General features: G+C 49.7%; 1 protein-coding gene across 1 annotated transcript in view; it reads left to right on the plus strand.

The window, feature by feature from the left end:
* MYO5B (myosin VB) overlaps positions 1–21,303 on the plus strand; it is a 145,342-nt gene that overhangs the window by 38,190 nt on the left and 85,849 nt on the right. Inside the window, exons 5-10 of the mRNA XM_058676849.1 lie at positions 1,401–1,557; positions 7,636–7,779; positions 9,153–9,234; positions 10,762–10,869; positions 12,934–13,043; positions 17,569–17,834. Of these exons, the coding sequence (XP_058532832.1) occupies positions 1,401–1,557; positions 7,636–7,779; positions 9,153–9,234; positions 10,762–10,869; positions 12,934–13,043; positions 17,569–17,834 (867 nt within the window). The remainder of the gene's footprint in view (positions 1–1,400; positions 1,558–7,635; positions 7,780–9,152; positions 9,235–10,761; positions 10,870–12,933; positions 13,044–17,568; positions 17,835–21,303) is intronic.

Here is a 21,303-nt window from a genome sequence, read left to right on the forward strand (position 1 = left end):
CTTGTGCTCTTGCTCTTGAGGGATAGGCCCTATGGAGTTTGCTGTTTGGGGTTAGTACTTGTCTTCACAAAGACAACCTGGTCACCAGATTTCTTAGCCATGATTGACTTTGTCTAAAGGGAACTTCAACAGTCTTAAGAAATGAGGATGCATTGAAAGGCGGATTAAGTTGCCCCCTAAATTGTCTCGATAATTGATCTGAATGGATGGAGCCACACAGAAATTATACCTTTGAAAGAGGGCGTGTGGGAGACTTAGAAGAAGCTGCTGACTTTGGCCTGGCCCAGTGCTGGCCACTGTGGCCATGAAGCAGTGGATGAAAGAACTCTCTCGTTCCCTGTTGGTTGTTTACTCTTTCAAATAAAAAAATTTTTAAGGCTTTATGAAATGGAGTGCAAAGATAAGGCTATTTTGGTACATGAATATTTTGAAGTCCCTACATACAGAGGGACTTCTATAACTTGTGGAAGTGCAGGCACTGTGGTGCAGGGGTCAGACTGCTGTTTGGAATACCCATATCCCATGTTGCAGAGCGGTTAAGATTGAAAATCAGCTCCACTGCCCATCCAGCTTCCTGTCATTGTGTCTGGGAGACAGCAGATGATGGCTCAAGTTACCCACGGGGGAGACCTAAATGAGTTCCAGGCTCTTGGCTTCCGCCTGGCCACGCTCTGGGGAGTGAACCAGCAGATGAAAGATCTCTAGAATTTGCTCTCACTCTGTTGCTTTGCCTATCAAATAAACAAAACTGAACACATTCTGATGTTCATAAAAAATGTACATGGTGGAAAAACTAAACATGGATTTCAGAATTTTTTATATATGAAAATAAACTCATCTTTGAATTCCATTTCCCATGGAATGTTTGCAATACCCTTATGAAATGGGAAGTATGTTGTATGCAGTGTGATTTTGTGGCCAAAAAAGTGTGTTGATGAGAGAACCAGGGCTGCGGGGAGAGCCTACTGCTTGATCTAACTTTGGGGAAGGCAGAGGCAGGGCCAGCTGGTGCCTAGCCATGTGCCATGTGTGAGCAGGAGTGTCCCAGACTCCATGTGCTGGCATGCTCAGCATGGGTGCAGTGAGAGAAGAGAGGGCCCTGATCCTTGAAACCTACCCAAAGAGAACTGGGTGAGTGACCTGGCTGTGTCTCCCTTGGTGTGTTGAAGAGGACCCTTGCTGTTGGTGAGCTGTTCTAGGAACTGCCTTCTTCCTCTCAGCTTTCACATCTCTAGCAGGTGCATGCAGGAGGGTAGGGTGATAGGCTGCTCCTCCACAGGTATCCCTGAATGTGGGAAAGGCATTCTGAATGAGACTCAGACCCCTGTCCCAGCATCCCTGAAAGCAACAGAGCCTGACCAGGGGCAGTGATTGACCAGCTCTTTCTCCCCTTTCTCCAGAGATGAGAAAAATCAGTCCATCATAGTCAGCGGGGAGTCTGGAGCTGGGAAGACCGTGTCGGCCAAGTATGCCATGCGTTATTTCGCCACTGTTGGTGGCTCAGCCAGTGACACCAACATTGAAGAGAAGGTCCTAGCATCTAGTCCTATCATGGAGGTAAGGCCTTGTACACCTGCGGCTGTTGTGACTTGCCTGTGCCCCGAGGTCACCATGTTGGTGCAGTATCCTCACATTCTCTGCTGAGTGTCGCAGTCACCTTCCCCTGCCCTGCCTCTGACTGCTGTCCTCTTCCCTGCTGGCATTGTGTGTCGGGATATCAGGGCCTTGACCTTCCTGCTGGGAAGCTCAGCCTGGACTGCTGGGAGGTGGAAAAGCCTAAGCAGAATGTTCTTTTTTTTCCTCCAAAAATGTATGAATGTATGTTATCCTGAGGGAGCAGGATAACCAGATGTGTGTTGTATGGCCTCAGAAGACAGCACCCAGGACAGCTCCTGGGTCACGTCATGCATGCATCATCCAGGCATTGCTGTAAATGCCCTTGGATGGATACACACAAGTGCAATGCCAGAGACAGTTTCTGAAAGTTAGATGCTGCAAGAATGAACCACGTTTCAGAATCAGAACTTTTATGAGGCTTCTCATGCCAAACTGTCACACTAGCATCACAGCTATGTGTACCTTCGTGCTTGAGCTCTCACTGCCAAGTATTTGCTCTCAATGTCAATTCCAAGCCCTGGGCTGAGGGTCTTGTAAAGCACAGATTGCCGGATCTCACCTGCAAGTCTGGGGAGGGACATGGCAATGTGCATTTCTCCCAGGGGAGCGCACACTGTTGATCTGGACACCATACTCAGAGAACCATTGCCCTACTGAGAGAATGTGAAGGCCTCTCACTGAAAAACATGACAGTGAAAGGGAACGAAAGGAAAGGAGGGCTCATAGCCCTGCAGCAGGTAGACTTCCCCCACCTGTTACACCATAAGCCCCATCCCAACCCCAGTGTTTCTACATGCTTGACCGTAGTTGATCTCCCCATTGCCCAGTGTTTAGTTGGTATCCTGTCTACTCTGGGTGGTGATTCCAAGCCCTGAACTGCAGACCAGGCCGTTCAAAAGATGCTCATGGACCACAGCTTCCCTGGGATCCTGTGCTCGTGGAATCTCCTTACATGGAATCGACAAGGAACATGTTTTCCTCAGAATAGGCATAAAACCAGGCTTGCCTTTTTGCCCTGAATTTCAAGAGTCAGTTAAGCTTTTATGCCATAAGGTTTTGGAGAGACAAGAAAGAAGTGGTTATTCTGGGCAGAGTAGAAGTGTCCTCATCAATCACCAGTTAACACAGTCATGTCATTTCCTCTGTGACTTAGAAGCAGGTCACCATGTGACTTTATCTTTATAAGATATAAGGGCCGTGCTTTAATTTTTATTATAATAAAATATGCATGACATAAAATTTATCATGTTTACTACTTTAGGTATACAGTTCTATAGCATTATTGCGTTGACACTGCTTTCACAGCCATCATCATCATCTACTTTGAAAACTTTGTCGGGAGCGACACAGTGGCTCATCTGGCTCATCCAAGCACCGGCATCCCATATGGGTGCCAGATCATGACTTGACTGCTCCACTTCCCGTCCAGCTCCCTGTTTCTGGCCTGGGAAGGCAGTGGAGGATGGTCCAAAGCTTGGGACCCTGCACCCAAAAGAAGCTCCTGGCTCCTGGCTTCGGATCAACTCAGCTCTGGCTGTTGGGGCCATTTGGGGGGTGAATTAGCAGATGGAAGATCTTTCTGTCTCTTCTCTCTTCAAATTCTCTATCTGCCTTTCCAATGAAAATTAATAAATCTTAAGAGAAAAACCGCCTCTCCTCTCAAACAGAAACTACCTGTTACATGAGGGTTCTTCATTCACACTCCCTGCACTCCTGGTAGCCTCTCTTATACCTTACGTGAATTTGCCTGCCCTGGGTTCCTCCTTCAAGTGGAATTGTGCAGTATTAGCCCTGTTTTATCTAGCTTCCCAGCTTCACGTTGCTGTGTCTTGCTACTTGCTTGGTTTGGGTGCCAGGGTGATATTTGGTGTGTGAACGTGTGCCATGTATTGTTGCTCCTTTGCCCTTGTGGTGGATGCTTGGGATATGTCTACCTCTGGGCTACCATGGATACTGGTGTTGTGGCCATTGGGACATGTGTGTGTGGTCTCTGCTGTGGAAATGACTTCCAAATTATGCTCATTTGAAGGTACTCCAATGTTTGCAAAACCTGCTGTGGTCAAGCAGCTAGCAGTTTGTGGAAGAGTGGGAGGAAAGCAGAATATGTTGACATAAGAGATGTGTAGGAGTAGCATGCAAAATACAGCACATGCATTCTAGCTGCTAGTGTCTAGAGGAGCAGGGGCAACTGCCTGAGCTAACCTAATCCTGCATGGTCCTATGTGATCTAAGTAGATCATGCAGTAGTTCAGACTGCACACGTTGTGTTGGCTTTCTGTCATGTGCACATCGGTTATTTGCGATCTTTGTACCCAAGTCCCAGGATCCCATCTGTACACTAGAATTTTGCCATCATAGGGAGTCTCCTTTGAACTGCTAGGAGGGGTCATGTTTTAGAGAAAGCTTGGATGTGACCGTGGAGAAGATGATGTGTAGCTGGGGGGAAAAAAAGCCTGGGCGGGATTAGAAAGTGTGGCTGAGATACAGGCTTTTTACTTTTTACAGGCTGTGGCTGGAGACACAATTTTGTGTAGGTTCTGAGTGGAACTGTGTCCTCAGGGTTAGAACCAGCACAGTGGACATCGGATTGCTGGTGAGCTGCCCTGTGCCAGAAAAGTGTGACTCCTCTGGAGGAAGCAGTCAGCTGGACCACTGTCATCTCATGGCTTCCTTAGCTCTGAGACTGCAGATGGCATCTAGGGAGGCCAAGGGCAGGACAGGAAAGCAGGCGCGTTCCCCGCAGAGCTGCGCTAGACTGCAGCCATTGGAAGTCACAGCAACTCGAGGCTGGCTGGGGACTGGCTGGAGTGGACCAGGCTGATTTATTGTAGCACCAGCGGGCTCTTACCCCATTCTGTTCAGGAACTGGTCGGCCTCCCATGAGCAAGTTGTTTGAGAGTCTGCACTGATTAAATGAATGGCAGTAATCAAGAGGCTGTCAGAGCAGGGACAGGTCCCTCTTCCACGTCGGAGTGCCACGGGTCTGCAGCTCGGAGCCGCAGTGGCCCCTTCTTCCTGGGAGAAGGGAGGGAGATCTAGGGGCTCAGTGAGCAAAAGAGAGAAATCAAGAGCAGATATGCATAGTTTTCAGATTTTTCTGAAAAACGCAAATGAGAAACCTCGTCATACCCAAGTCTGCCCCAGCATGTCTGCCTTATGCCCTGCATCAGCTCACCCCAGCCAGTCCAAACGTGGTTTGGACAGCTCCCCTTCCCTACTGTACTCCCGCCGGTCCTTTTGCCTACACACCAATGACAAGGGGCTTCCTTTTCCTTCCCTACTACTGGGAGGTTTCTCACATTAGATTCACATTGGTTTTCATAGCCTAAAGCCATTCCTGCTTGCTTGCCTTCTTTCTTCCAAAGATTTATTTTAAAAAGCAGACCAATAGAGAAAAATACAGGGCCATGATGGCCAGCCAAGAGCCCTGGTCCCCCACACAGCTAGCAGGGGCCCAAGCACTGAGGCCATTTTCTGCTACTGTCCATTTGCAGAAGTAGCAGGAAGCTAAATCAGAAGTAGAGGAGCCAGGACTTGAACCAGTGGTCTGGTAGAGGAAGCCAGCCTCTTAAGTGGCAGCTTAATCCGGTGTCCTGCAACACTAGCCCCATGATGTGTTTTGGAAAGTTGGTACTCATTTCTTCTCACAGCTTTAGTTTGCCATTATATAAATATACTGTGTTTTATTTATATTCTCCTTACTGCTAGACATTTAGGTGATATTTTATTTTTAAAAATAGCTGGTATCGAATATTCCCCTGTGTGTCACTTATGTGCTTGGGTATTTTCTAGGTACTATCTAGAAATAGAATTGCTGGTGGTTAGGTGCATGCCTGTGCAGTATTACCAGATACTCCCAGTCAGCCCTCAGATCAGCAGGGCTGCCCATGGAGATCTGTTGGCTGTAGACAGATCTGTTGGCAGTGATCCTAAGAACCTGGGCAGGGTGTTCCTCGGGTGTAATAAGTCATGATCTGAGATGTACCAAAAGATTTTCATGCTGTTTTACACATTAAGAAATTTGAATTTTTGAGATACTAAATTCAAACTTGGAGTAGAAACTGAAGTGTTGAAACTAGACCTTTGGGCATTTTCTCCTCTAACCCTTGCTAAGCACCTCTTTGTGCTGTTGTTTATCATGCTGCTCCACCTACTACCTTTTCTGTGAAAGTAGTAAGATGTTCCTGTTGGACTTGCAGGAACCTCAGACCAAGTGCCCGTGGAGGGTGGACAGGTGGGTGCATGCCTGGGCCAGCTCGTGTCTCTGGGCAGAGCTAGGCTTTGGTTTCTACAAATGAGCAAGGGCATGGTTCAGGGCCTTGAGGATCTGTGAATTTTCCCAATCAAGACTTAACAGGACATGTTTGTGCCCATTAGCTGTGGGCCAGCTTCTGGCTGCGTGTTTGTACTACTACTGGTTTTGCAACTGATGCAGCACAGGACACAAGCAGGGAGCTGGATGGGAAGTGGGGCAGCTGGAACATAAACTGGTGTCCATATGGGATTCTGGTGCATGCAAGGTGAGGACTTCAGCCACTAGGTTACCAGGCAGAGCTCAAGAATTAGATTTAAAAAAAATATATATATATATATATATATATGTATACATATAATATTTTTTTAAAGGCAGAGAGCACGTCATTCATTCCTCAAATGACATAACAGGCAAGGTTGAGCCAGACTAAAGCCAGGTCTCCCACGTGAGTGGCAGGGACTCAGTCATGTGTGCCATCATGCACTGCTTTCTAGGCACATCAGAGGGGAACTGGATTGAAGTGGAGCAGCCAGGACTCAAACTGGTTTTCAAGTGTGGGATGTGGGCAAACCAAACAGCGGCTTATTGTGCCACAACACCTGCCCAAGAAATGAAAATATTTAATATATCTATTACTAACCCATTAACAATGTGATTTTTAAATTAGAAAGTAAATATTCATGCCATGAAATTGGTTTTTTAGCCACTTTTTTTTAGTGTTTTTTCTTTTTTTTTAAGATTTATCTATTTTTATTACAAAGTCTAATATACAGAGAGGAGGAGAGACAGAGAGGAAGATCTTCCATCCATTGATTCACTCCCCAAGTGAGCCGCAACGGCTGGTGCTGCACCGATCCGAAGCCGGGAACCAGGAACCTCTTCCAGGTCTCCCACGCAGGTGCAGGGTCCCAAAGCTTTGGGCCGTCCTCGACTGCTTTCCCAGGCCACAAGCAGGGAGCTGGATGGGAAGTGGAGCTGCTGGGATTAGAACCAGTGCTCATATGGGATCCCGGTGCATTCAAGGCGAGGACTTTAGCTGCTAGGCCACGGCACCAGGCCATTTTTAGCAACTTTCTAAAAAATTATTAAATTCTAGGGTTTTTTTTTAAAGATTTACTTAAATTTTGAAACAGTGGGAAAGAGAACTTCCATTTACTGGTTACTGGTTCACTCCCCAGATGGTTGCAATGACCAGCACTGGTCCAGACCAAAGCAGGAAGCTTCCCTTAGTCTCCCACAAGGGTGTTGGGGCCCAAGTACTCAGGCCATCTTGTACTGCTTTCCTTAGACCTGATGTTAGCAGGGAGATGAATCAGAATTAGAGCAGCTGGGACAGGAACAAACACCCATTTGGAATGGCAGTGTTATAGGCGTGGCTTCACATACTATGCCACAACAGTAGCTCCTAAAATTCTAATTTTTTGAATGTGCCTGTACTGCAATGTGCAAAAATGATTCCAAGAAGAATGACAGCTTCTTGATTTGCCCCAAGAATGAGGTGTGTAAGAGAATAGTTGCGGACTTACACTTTATTTCTAGAAAGTAACATTTATTATTGGAGAGCAGTGTGACACCAACTATTCCCAGACATCCAAATGAAGTAGAATAAACACAGAAGGATTTGTTTTTGTTCTGTATCTTGGCCCGTTGTCGTCTCAGTAACAGAGCAGGGAGGCGGATGCTACCACAAAGATACCGTCATGAAATGTAACCCAGTCCTCGATTCATGAGCACCTTTTCTTGTCACTGTTTGTTCCATCCAGGCCATTGGTAATGCCAAAACCACTCGCAATGACAACAGCAGTCGTTTTGGGAAGTACATTCAGATCGGCTTCGACAAAAGGTACCACATCATTGGGGCCAACATGAGGACCTATCTGTTGGAGAAGTCCAGAGTGGTCTTCCAGGTTAGTAGTGGGATGTGAGCCCCAGGACTGCCTTCCTGTGGGTGCCCTGCTCCCTCGCAGCCCCAAGAGCATCTCATGTCTGGAGCTTGGCATTGGATGCCTTGTTCTTCCAATTTTCTGTTTCTCACGTCAGTACATGTTCATTCTAGTGAAGTTGTCATGAGGCCTCAAAACCTTCTAGGCAATGTTGTTTAGACTCAGTCCCACGCCAGCCCTAAGCTAGATGCCAGGGTCACCATGGGGAGCAAGATCGTCCTCATGAAAGTTAACTGTGATGGTCTGAGCATGTCACAGGTCCTGAGTCTAGGTTTCTGCTTTCATGAGAGCCTTTCCTGGGGCCTCCTTGGGTAGAATGACAAAATTAGTTACTCCTGGCCACCTGCTTCTGGTTTCCTCTCCCAGTGAATGTGCTCCCACTTCCTGCCTGGGTGGATTCTCCCATAGCCATGGCTTCTCTTTTGAGTCCTTCTGCCCAACAGCTTTTTGACCCTGTGCGTCCCTCCTCCTGCTTGTCCACCCCCCGACCTGTGCTGCTCTGCTGTGACCTTCACACCCCATAGCAGTCTCTCTGCATTTCCCCACAACCCCAACAATGATGGGCAGCAGTGGCACCTTGCATCCTGGGCTTGGGTCTGCAGCTTGCTCTTTTCACTCATTCAGTGACTTCTTTGTCCCCATGTTTGGCTGTGCTCAGAGGAGGAAGTGGTGGCAGTGTGACCTTGAATATGTATAGCCAACAGCTCATGGCTCCAGTCCCTTTTCCCCTGGGCTTTCTCAGCCCCCACCCTCACCTCCCCTGCTTTAGTGAGAGCAGCTGCTGTGTTGAGGACAGGTGGAAATGTGTTGCTCATGGCTCTTCCCCCTCCTCTGCTGTTTGCACAGACCTCCAGAATTGCCTCAACCCTCTGATATATGGACATCCACAATCGCCACCCCACAGCCAGCTCAAGGCTGGTCCAGGCACAAGTGCCCACCACAAGCCTGATGTGATGGGCAGCCTTTGAAGAGAATAGGGGTGGAACATGAAGAGACTGCAGTCTACATAGCACTAGCCAGGCATCAGAAGTTGAACTGGTATTTGTTGGTTGACCCTCACATGATGTTGTGTCTGGAATGTCACAGCAATAGTGTTCTGCACAGAAGGGAAAGGAAAAGGCAGGCTTTCACATGAGTCAGGAAGCAGATGTCCTCAGGTTGGGGCAAGGCCCAGGACAGTGAATGGCATGCCAGAAAGAAGGAAGTGAAGGTGGCAGAGCTGAGGAGGAAGACTTTGGGTTTGGCCTCCTCTCCCAGGGACACCTGAGGTTGGGAGGGACAGAGACACAATCTCAGAGATCACAGCCCTAAAACTGCGTTGCTGTCTCCCCTTTCAGGCAGACGACGAGAGGAATTACCACATCTTTTACCAGCTCTGTGCTGCTTCCAGTCTTCCAGAGTTTAAAGAGCTAGCACTGAGTAAGTCTGCAGGTGCTTGCAGGTGCTGGGGGTACACGGCTGGAGATTCTGCTCCAAGCATCCCTGGTGTGGGTCCTTGCATTGGCTTCCTGACCCTGTGAATTTCATTGTCACATGTGCCAAGAAATGACTTTTCCTTATTCCATGTCTCTGCAAGTCATGTTCTCCTTGGACCCCCTGAGCTACAGTGCTTGAGAGCCAACCAGTCTGATCAGTTCCTTGCACTCTTCCACCTACTCGTGAAGAGCCTTCGATATGTTCTTGTGCTGTGAGAGGAGATGGCAGCTTTGTGGGCAGATTGGCTGTAAGCCCCAGAGCTCTGTTTAGTTCCACGAATAATCCTGGTCTGGTGGCTGGAGGTACTTGAGCAACCGAGTCAGTGGTGAGAAGTGAATATTTAGAGCTACCTTATATCCTGTTCTTCCATAAACACATGCAGCTGTCTTTGTAAAACCCCTAGTCTGTGTAAGCTTTGTGCCTTTGTCTGGGGTTGGAGTACATAGGGCAAGTGGCTTTTGGTGCAGAGCAAAGGGAGAGACTCCAGAAAGTCCCAAGAGGCAGGTCGGACAGGAAGGACCAGGTGTTGGGATTAGCACCTGGAGTCTTAGTGTGGCTGTGTGTCCTGCTGGGCCGGCCTGAGATGCCTCTGACTGGACACACACAGTCAAGGAGGAGGAAGCTCCACTGGGTTTCTGGGAGGGTCGAGGAGGCAGAAATCACCAATGTCCAGCTCTGGCAGTTTCCGGCATTGTGCTCAGACCCACGCAGCACTGATGGTGTGGGCGCCCAGGCCAGAGTGTTTTCCTGGAGATGGAAGTAATTCTCAAGCATCATTTTGATGACACGCACCTGTTGTCTTAACCGCTGGCTCCTGAGCCCATCCTTCCAACAGTGTGGGAACCTACTGTGGGTTTATTCTTTCTCTCCCATGCTGTGTGAGGTTGGCTCTGAACTCTGACATACACGATCTCAGGCCCCTCCTTGCAAGCCTCCCCTGATGGCTTTTCTTGAAGTAAGCAGAGTCAAAACAGACATGCAAAGATTCTTGGGCTGCACTTGCTGCTGTGCTTAGAGAGTTCAAGCACAGCCTTTGTAGGACAGGTGGATGGAGAGCCCACATGCCCTAGGGGTTGTCACCGCCTCTCTGGTTGGGTGAGATGGGTAGAGAGATGCTGAGGTGCATGAGTGTTGGACTTGAATATGTCAGCACACATTGGAGAGGAAACTTTGTCCCATGAACCTGCTCTGCTCATCACTGCTTTCAGGGTGTTAGGCATCTTGTACTGGTGCTGCCTGAGTAGAGTTGCACATTGTTGGAGGATAGCAGGTTTCTCTTTTGTTCTTCAGGGTTTTTTTGTTGTTTTTTTTCCCCTTTGCAATCCTGGATAACAGAGCATCTCCAGGGATGTCGCTAAAATTGGGTGTGAGTTGGTCTGCTGGGGTAGCAATGCTCAAGCACTGTGACCTTGTGTGGGTGACATGGGGACAAGGCCAGTGCCTCACGCCTCACCGCCTTGCTTCCCAAAGCATGTGCAGAGGACTTTTTCTACACCTCCCAGGGAGGAGACACGTGCATCGACGGTGTAGATGATGCAGAGGACTTCGAGAAGACACGGCAAGCCTTCACACTGCTTGGTAAGTGGCTTCTGGGCGGGAGAGTGGGGGCTGACTTCTTGAGGGCAGGGAACGAGGCCATGGCCCACATGGCCATGAGCTAATGGGGAAGCTTTTGTGTCCTCGGTGAACATGGTGTTAGTCTTAATTGCCTTGGCCCTCAGGCTCCAAGGCTTGAGAGCTGCAGTTCTGTCAGCCTTTTCTTTTTCCTCCTGAAAGGTAGATTTACAGAGAGGAGAGATGGAGAGGAAGGTCTTCCATTTGCTTTTTTATTCCACAAATGGCTGCAATGGCCAGAGCTGAACCGATCTGAAGCCAGAAATTTCCTCTGGGTATCCCATGCAGGTATAGGGTCCAAGGATTTGAGCCATTCTCCACTGCTTTCCCAGGTGACAAACAAGGAGCCAGATGGGAAGTGGAACACCCAGGACATGAATTTGCACCCATAAAGGATGCCAAGCTTTCAGGGGGAGGATTAGTGAATTGAGCCACTGTGCCAAACCCGATGACTTTTTTTAGATTTATTTGTTTTTATTGGAAAGGCAGATATACAGAGAGGAGGAGAGACAGATAAGATCTTCTGACTAATGATTCACTCTCCAAGCGCTGCAATGGCTAGAGCTGAGCCAATCTGAAGCCAGGAGCCAGGAGCTTCTTATGGGTCTCCCACATGGGTACAGGTTCTTAAGGCTTTGGACCATTCTCAACTGCCATCCTCGATTGCTTTCCCAGGTCACAAGCAGGGACCTGTATGGGAACCGGCGCCCATACGGGATCCCAGCATTTTTAAGGCAAGGACTTTAGCTATTACGCTATTATGCCGGACCCGACTTTTCTTAAAAATAAGAATTTGAGGGACCGATGCTATAGTGTTGCAGTTCCTGCAGTGCCAGCATTCCTGGTGGGTGCTAATTTATATTCTGGCTGCTCCCTTTCTGGTCCAGCTACCTGCTAACACATCTGGGAAAGCAGTGTGGATGGCCCAGGTCCTTGGAATTCTACGCCTGCATAGCATACCTGGAAGAAGCTCCTGGTTTCAGACACGCTCAACTCTGGACATTTTGACCATTTGTGGGAGTAAGCTAGCAGGTGGAAGATTTCTTTCTCTGTCTTTCTGGAACTTTGTCTTCCAAATAAAATTTTTGTTTTCTTCTCTCTCTCTCTCTCTCTCTTTCTCTTTACGATTTATTTGTGAGGTAGACATTGTGGCCCTGCAGGTGAAGCCACCTCTTGGAATACTATATCCAAGCGCTCACACCTCCACTTCTTCTCTGGCTTCCTGCGGATGTGCCCTGGGCTGCAGCAGTGATGGCTCTAGTGCTTGGGCTCCTAGCAGCCTCATGAGAGACGCAGATGGAGCTCTGGTTCCTGGCGTTGGCCTGGTCCAGCCCCATTTGTGGCAGGCATCTGGGGAGCCATTCTGTCTTTCAAGTAGATGAGATTAAATTGTTATCTTTTTTTTAAATCAGGATTCAAGAATCTGTCTCTCTGATACCCACAAGTATTATTGTTACTAGATTATCCATTCCTGTGTAAGTGAGAAACAGGTTGGCTGGTGCTGCTGTGGTTCTGAGGCAGGTGCGTGTTTGAGACTGCAGGAGGAATGGGGGACAGTAACCCCCAGCCAGCTGGTGTTGCAGTCCCTGGAACCACAGTCCCAAGAGAACCCTGTCCTCTTCTGTTGGTGCTGGGCATGTGTGTCACAGATGTTTGTAGAATATTATGTTGGGCAGAAAATGACTTCAGATAGTAACCATTCTTGTTAAGCTCATAAAAAAATTTTTCATACAGCATTTGGTTGAAATGAAGTCCAGAGCAAGAAGTCAGCATGGTGGCATCAACTATCTAGTGCCATGGGCACAGTCTGGGTGGGGACATGACCATTGTGGTCCACGGAGCCCCTCCCCCCTGAGCCATCACTGTGAGTGGTGGTTCCTTGGTGAGCAGCCTGTATTGGAGAAGTCCTTGGCCCAGAAAGGAAAAGTGGGCCTTATTTCTAAAGAGTCCTGTAGGAGGTAGAAATGTCTTTGTATCCAATCAGGGAAGTGGAGTGTGACTTATGCATGTGTCTGTCTTTTCTTGCAGGTGTGAGAGAGTCCCATCAGATGAGCATCTTCAAGATAATCGCATCCATCCTGCACCTGGGAAGCGTGGAGATTCAGGCTGAGCGTGATGGGGATTCCTGTAGCATATCAGTGAGTTGCACAACAGCTTTGGAGATAAAACATGCCTAGCTTGCTCTCTGCTTATGACTTAATGGGACTGCAATGGGTCTTGACCCTCAGAGGACACTTCTAGGTCATTTATTCTTAGCAGGAGTGGTTTCTCTTCCGTGTTTGATCATTTTGTAGGGGAACCAATCCTTTTTGGATCCTCTGCCATTCACTTCCCATCACCCAAGCTGGGGAATTGAGTAGCTATTCTAGAAAATATTTGTGACAGGTGGATTTTCCATGTACCCTGAGGTATGTGACATCCTGTAGCGCGTTGTTAATCCACCAAGTTCTCCTGGGGTCTAGACTTATGTGGGGTCTCCAGCCATGGCAAGGAGGTGATGGAGTTTTGGACACCATACTTTGCGACTGCTTCAAAGCAGCTTGCAGTCCCCCTGAGCAGATTAAGACTGGCCAAGACCCTTGAGCTGGTTTTGACAGCGTGCGGTAGAGCCCACTGGGGAGGGTAAAGGTGCCCACATGGTGGAAGTGGGACAAGGCCCTGCAAGTGACACACACAGAAGTGACTGTGTCCTCTCTGGAGGGCAGTGGTGGTGGGCTGGTCAGCTGGAGGATCTGGCTTTGAGTGTGTCTGCTGCTGTTTGTTTTGCATCCTTTGACTTGCATTTATTACTGAGTCCTAGAAGGAGTGGAGTGTGATCTGTGCTTCTAGGGACTTGGAATTCAAAGAACCAGAGGCTGGGAAAAGATGGAAGATGTGGGCAAGTGTCCAGGCCATCCTCATGCTGATGGTCCTTTCAGTGGAGTGGACATTAGCTAATCTCCTGCTGTGGAGCAGCACTGGGTATAGAGGATCTCTGGGTGTGTCAGCCCTGCTGCTCCTTGGGAGCGTGGTGACTCACCTACCTGGGCCAGCAGGAAAGAGGGGAGTGTGGGAGCCGGCGGTGGTGGGTGTCTCAGAGCAGTTTGTCCAGCTGTGTGTGCATCTGCAGGGGATGCAGTGCAGTGAAGCTGAGAGACTCAGGTGCAGAATGGCATCTGTGGTCTGGAGCCTCCTGGGCAGGCCAGACTCTTCCCCAATTTCAGTGTGGAACGCTGACAGTGGGGTGGGAGGTAGTACCTCTTTGGAAAGCCTGGACTTGGGCCTGAGTGTGGGGGATCTTTGATCTTAGCACTGGCCTCCATACCCAGTCCTTGGGCAGGAAGGAAGGTGAGTGTTTGCACTGATTGGCTCAGTGCCTGTAGCCCACCCCTGCCACACACACACACACACACACACACGCACGCACACACGCACGCGCGCGCCTGGGACCAGGTCTGTTAGAGTCACTCCTCTACCCCAACACATGCTGATGCTTGCTGAGTATGCCGGGAGGTCAGGACCAGCTTGGGAAAGGGCAGGCAGAGCACCATCATTAGGTGGTCAGTGGGGGTAGGGGAGGTGGAGGTGTGTATGGGTCCCAGGTTGCTTGACAGACGACAGGAACTCAACGTGCAGCTTGGGAGTGCAGGCGTCATAGATCCTGAGAGTCAGAGGCTGAAGACTGACCATCCGAGGCCAGGGCTGCTACGTCCTACCTGAGGCCACTTCCTTCTGTGCAAGAGTGTGAGCTTAATGCTCACTAGCTCCTGCATGGGGAGACCCCTGCTCAGAGCTGGTGGTGGTCAAGCTCCTGACTGTTGCAGACTTGTGGTTGGGGCCAGGGTGGGCCTGGAGACTTCCTTACCTGTCCTGGGGTGAAAACACAGAGGCCCTTGGTTGAACTCAGATGGAGAGTTAATGGCAAAACCAAGCCCAGGCCCAGCTGCAGTTCATCCCCTGTGCTGCTTCAGTCTTGCCTCTTCAAGTGGGAGCTGTCCTCCACTGGCCTGGTGGCCCCCACTGATGCCTAACCCACTGCTGAGCTCAGTCAGCTTGAGAAATTTAACTGGGGTAGGCTTGGGGCATGTACAGTCCCCTGTGGGAGTGCCTGGGCCCAAGTCTTGGCTCTGCTTGTCATCCCAGTTTCCTGTTAATGTGCCATGTTCAGAGGCAGCAGGTGGTGGGGGCAAGTATCAAGGTCATAGGTACCCGTGTGGGAGACTGTGTGTGAGATCATGTGACTCCTGGCTAAGCCCTGACTACTGTGGTCATTTAAGGAGTGAACCAGGGCATTGGAGAAAGCTCTCTTTCTCTGTCTTTCAAATAAATACAATTTATTTTGAGAAAGAAATGCACGATGGTGTGGTTGTGACCGAAAGCCCCTCACTCAAATGTATTTTGGTTTGTTCCTCGGGTCTGTGGTGTTGACCACCTATTGGCAAGACTGTCTGTCCACAATCATCCCACCTTCTACCTAGCAGTTTTTATTTTTAATTAAATCATAAGAATGCGCCCTGTGATTGCCAGTGTTACCTTGGAGATGTAATAGCACCCAATTAGTTGGCCCTCCTAGAGCCATTGTTTCTCGAATTTGACAATGTGGACCCGTAAAATTAATCTACCTGTGATGCTGGCTATGGGGAATGGCTGCAGCATCACTGAGTTGTGCTTCAGCATAATTGCACAATGGTTCATCAGGTTCATTAACACCATCCATCAGCCATGTGCATGCTGTGAGAAAGGAGCAAGGACCCTGTCCCTCAGGGCTAGGGGTGACAGGGAGGGCGTGGTAGGCCATTGTCATGGAATGTACCTGCAGTGCTGTACCTAGCCATGAAGAATTTCCTGGAAACAGGTCAGATGAACAAGCTGGATGTTTGTCACCTCTGACCTCATTGCTTGCCAACTATGCCCAGATACTTAACCTTGCCATGCATGGCTCAGGGTGGGAACGGGCAGGAAGGTGGCCACTGAGGAAGAGGCTGTGGCAGGGAGAGGTGGCCACGGCAACCCGCAGTGCTGCAAACGTGAAAACTTAGGGGTGCCTCCCCTTACCCACCAGGCCCAAAGCCAGCTGGCTCCCCTGCTATCCTGTAAGGTCGGCAGCTTGAAGCTGGGGTGCCAAATCATTCTCTGAATGCAAAGGGGACACGGATGAAATGGTAGGTCCAAAGGTTTTTTTCCTGGGCACCTCTTCCTGAATGATTTTCTCAGAGGCCTAAAAGGTCTTTGGTCAGATGGTAAGCACATGCCTCTTGGTAACTGGCAAGGAGGGTAATGCTGGTTACTGTGCTGGACCTGCTCCCACCATCTCCCCACAGTGCACAGTTAGTGTCTCTGAAAACTCCTGCTCCATAAACTGCACTTGGGCAAAAGCACTGAGACGTTTGCCCACTCTGCCAGTTTGTTCAACTGGCCGTCTGTTGTTTTATAATTGTGTGTGTTTTCGAGTGGGTGGATTTTGAATACCTGTAGAAGAAAATGAATAGCCTTAGAGTTCTAGTGTTAAGGGAGAAATGATAGCTACATTCTCTGCGTTCATTTTCATTGAACAAGCCCTCATTTCCCTGCTACAAGGCAGCCTCATCAGGAAATGAGTCTCACAAGCAATTTGGGGCCATTAGGAGGTGACCCCTTGTGTTCTAGAGGATTCTCTCTCTCAGCTTCGCAGGTAATGAGCTCTCCGGCTGACTGGAGGTGAGGTTAGAGGATGGGGTGAGAGGAGGATGACAGGTGTCCTGCAGGATGCTCTCCATGGGCAACAAGGATGGGCCAAGAGACCTGTTAGTTGGTGTCACGAGGACTCCAAGGGAATGTGACTGCCATGTGGCCCAGGACAGGACGCAGTGTTTGGGATTTGGGTGAATGAGGGTTAGGACCCAAATGTTGCTCTCAGAGGCAGCTGGACCAGGGAAGGTGCCTTGGATGTGGGAGGACATAGTCCTGGGGGAGAGCCCTGAGCCACATGGAGGAGAGGCCTGAGGCAGAGGACTCCTCTTTCTTTTCTGGCTCTCCATGGGCTAAGTGTTGTCAGGGAGAGTATCTGAAGTCATCTTTTGCTGCCAGCATTTGTTCTATGTGTCAGCCACCATGCCCAGTTTCACCCAGGCATCCCAGCATGAAGAGTGGGAATGCCATTTGGTCATATCCCTGAACCCAAGACAGCAGCGTACTCCTAATGCTAACAAGGCCTGTGTGTTACCTGGGCGCAGCAAGCACACAAGCCAGCCTCTGTCCAACCTGGAAGAGGGTCCTGCACGGAAGGGACTATGTGCTCTTGAAGGCCCTTCAGGTGCCTGGGGCTATTTCTAAGCACTCTGCTAGGCCTGTGAGAGAACTGTGCTGTGGGTAGCCATGCATGTGGACCTCGGCCAGATAGTACTGACTTTCCATGTGAATCTTTTTTGCCTTCTGGCTCCTGCCTTGGAGTATATCATCCCCTCCTAAGCTATATGAGAATATATTCCTTAGCAGGTGGAATGATGAATTGAGCAAACCCATGTTCTCATTGTCATCTCTGCTTGGCGGGGTGTGTATAAGTGAGATACACACACTGCTGGGAAAGAGATGGGGTGCCTGGAAACGGGGACACCTTGGGTTTGACTTGATCTCCCTGTGAGTGGAGGAGTGAGCTTGTCTTCCACACCACTCCTGAACCAGCCCCTCTTCTCTCCACTCCCCCAGTCCCAAGATGAACACCTGAGCAACTTCTGCCGCCTGCTGGGAGTGGAGCAGAGTCAGATGGAGCACTGGCTGTGCCACCGCAAGCTGGTCACCACCTCGGAGACCTACGTGAAGACCATGTCCCTTCAGCAGGTGGTGAATGCCCGCAACGCCCTAGCCAAGCACATCTATGCCCAGCTGTTCGCCTGGATTGTGGAGCACATCAACAAGGCCCTGCACACTTCCCTCAAACAGCACTCGTTCATCGGTGTCCTGGACATCTATGGGTAAGCCACGCTCCCATCCCACACATCAAGGCCATCTTCCCACTGATGTCCTGGAGCCAACAGGGCCCTTGGAGAGCTTCCTAGCTCATTCTCACCCAGGGGAAGTTTGGGTTGTCACCATAACCAGGTTCACTCCTAGCCTGAGGCCAGGGGTGCCCAGTGCCCTGTGATCTAGTGGGGCAGAAGAGACCTACAGAGCACCTTTAATTCTCCTATCATGAATGTGCTTTCACATCTGGAAACCTGAGGCCCAAGGGGGCAGTGATTTGCCCAGCATGGTTCGCAGAGTTCATGATGAGAAACAAAACTTGTTTGATGTCTCTGTTCTGCCAAATTTCAGAACAGCATTTGACTTCATAGGTCAAATGACCACTGTCGGAGCCAAGGGGTTAAAGCCCTTCTGTTAGGTTGCTGTGTAGGTTTCTGTTGTCTGTACTCTTTTTTAAAAAAATCATATTTATTTGAAAAGCAGATTTACACAGGGAGAATAAAAGATTTATCCGTCTGCTTGTTCACTCTCCAAATAGCCACAACAGCCAGAGCTGAGCTGATTCAAAGCCACGAGCCTCCTCCCACTTCCCCACATGGGTCCAGGGACTTAAGGACCTGAACCATCCTCTGCTGTTTTGCAAGGTCATAGGCAGGTAGCTGAATGGGAAGTGAAACAATTGGGACTTGAACTGTTGCCCAGATGGGGTGCCAGCTCCGGAGGTGGAGGAGTAGCCTGTTATGCTGGCCCCTGTGTGTGTGCTCTTGCTTTCAGAACTCTGGCCTGATCGAAGTGGCTGTTGTGATGGTGTGCTTTAGGCCTGGTGCTGAGGAGGTGTACCTCAGTAGGCACTGGGAGACTGGGCTTTTCTCAGTTCTCTCACCAGTTGGCAGAACACTGAGACCACAGCCCGTCTCAGCTCTTTGGTTCCTGCAACTTCCGGTGAAGTTGTGTGTCGCAGTCTGAGGTTCCTCCCAGATCCTTCCAGATAGTTTGAAGCTGTGTGAACTGGGTTCTAAACTCCTGCACGCTTCCTTTCTGATGATATCCTGCCTTCTGGAATAGTAGATGAAATCCTCTGGAATCTTCCACCTTGGAAGTCTGTCTGAGAGCTTCAGGGCAGTGTTGTGGGAACCCTGGCATTCCAGTGAGGTTGACTGCTCTCTGGGTTGAACCTCGACTGGGCCCTGAATTGTGCTGAGGCTGGAGGAAAGGAGAGCCACCTGGGGAAGCGACCGTCTCTGCCTGCCTGCAGAGAGGTCCTCCTAGTGATGGCTCTGTTGCTTTGCCTGCTCCAGGCAGCAGGGTTGAATCACCTGTCATAGGATGGAGGAAGCGGAAGGAAGCTTGGTTTCTGCCATCTCAGAGGCCTCAGGAAGATGCTGGAAAGTTAAGTGTGAGGGTTCCGGAATGCAAGAGGCATCAGAAGGAATGTATGCTGGTCTGTCGGAAGATTGAGATACTTCATGCTTGGCAAGCTTCAAGGCTGAAAAGGGTACCCTTGCTTGCAGTCAAGAGCTGGAATTTGAACTGAGTCCTAAAAGTAGGGGACAGGCATGTAGTGCGGTGGTTTAAGATACTCCTTGGGATGCTTCTGTCCCTTGTTAGAATGACTGGTTGAAATCCTAGCTCCTCTGCTTCCAATCCAGCTTCCTGATGTATACCCTGGAAAGCAGCAGATGATGGCTCAAGTGCTTGGTTCCCTGCCACCCATGTGGGATACCTGGAAGGAGTTCTGGGCTCTGGCTTTCCCAGGCCACAAGCAGGGCGCTCAATGGGAAGTGAAGCAGCCGGGATACAAACTGACACCCATATGGGATCCCAGTGCCATGCAAGGCAAAGATTCAGACACTAGGCTACCACACCAGGCCCCTTTCTTGCCTCTTGCAAGCAGACCAGTGGCCGGATTGGAGTCCAGGAAAGCAGGAAAAGTGCAGATTTCAGAAAGTTCATGGAGAAACATAATTATTTGGGGGATGTATGTGTAAAGCTGTTTTTGAAATCAGTGCATAGTTTTTCTGTAATATCTGTTTTTCTTGACCTTCTGGAAGTCCCCTGCTGTAAGCCAGCCTCGTGCACCGCTCTGCCTGTCGGTGTGCTCTGGAGGAGTTGGGGGTACTTTGTGTGGTAGAAGAGGTTGGCCTCCTAGAGGAACTACCCTGGGCACAGCTGCCATTTCCTCCATGTGTGGAGCCCCCCGCCCTGCTCCTGGCATAAGGACAGCATCCCAGCATCGTGCGCCTCAGTCCTGACTCCACAAAGCATGCAGTGCCCACAGCTGCTCTATCAGCCAAGAAGCTGGAGAGCTGCCCACTGGGTGTTTCTTGGCAGGGTGTGGGAGTGAGTAGGGGAGACCCTGGCAGCTGAGGTTTGGGGTCCTCTTCATGTTGCATTCACCAGCATTTGCCTCTAGAGGCTTGAATAACTGCCAGTTGCCTTCTTTATTCCTCTGCCCTCCTTGAGGTAACAAGAAATAAATGGCTTCACTGGGGGAAAAACAAACACGTATTTACCTTCCATTTCCATCTTCACAGCTCCCAGGTGGCTGGGGATTTTCAGTATGGCTAGTCCATTCCTCTGTGGAGCAGTGACCTCGGGAGACTTGTGGGAAGACACGGGGTGTGGGAAGTGATGCCTGAGGGGTCAGGGGAAGTGGATGGGAGGTAGGGAGGTTTTGGTCCATGGAAGCAGGAAACATATGTGCTGGGATTTTGTATCTTCCTCAGTCCTTTTACTCTGCCACTCTATTTCTCAGTACTTAATTAGCATCCAACTCTGCTTGGCACCTCTTAGATAATTTAAAAATATTTCCAAATTATTTTATTGTAAGGGAGTATCTACCACTTCCCACTGCTGGGTGGACACATATTGTAGTGGGAAGGTGGGTGTGCTTCACAGCCATTTCACGCAGCAGGGCCCAGACTCTGCATCCTGTAATTTCCTGTACCCCGCCCCATAGGCCCCCCTCTCCTACCTCAACCCTGCCTGGCAGCCTTCCTCCTGCTTAAGAAATTTCCTGTAAATGGTGTCTAGCTGTATTTGACTCCTTGTGACTGGCTGCCTTCCCTTGGCCTGAGAGATGCTGCAGGTAGATCATGGTTTGGGCATGTTATAGGCATTCCTTCTTTAAGATAGACTGATACTCTACTATATACATGTGTCCCCTTTCCTGTCTCCATTTGTCCCCCAGTGGGTGCCAGGGTTGCTCCCACCTAGAGCCTGTGGTAAATGGTGTGGCAGGGGACATGACTATGCACAGTTATCTTTGAGGCCCCACTCTCTGTGTCCTAACATTGGAAGCTTCTCCATGCCATTCTGGTCCCAGGTCCTGGCATTGAGGTCAATGGTTAGCCAGGGTATTGGCTGACTGCTCTGTACCTCAGGCTTTCAGACACCTGCTGCTTTCTTTTTGGAGGCCCCTGGTCCTTGCTTCTCCCTGATGCTGGCAGCAAGAAGAGAGTCCATGATTCTCAACTGTGT

The sequence above is a fragment of the Ochotona princeps genome, chromosome 18 (assembly GCF_030435755.1).
Source record: "Ochotona princeps isolate mOchPri1 chromosome 18, mOchPri1.hap1, whole genome shotgun sequence".
NCBI classification, from domain to species: Eukaryota; Metazoa; Chordata; class Mammalia; order Lagomorpha; family Ochotonidae; genus Ochotona; species Ochotona princeps.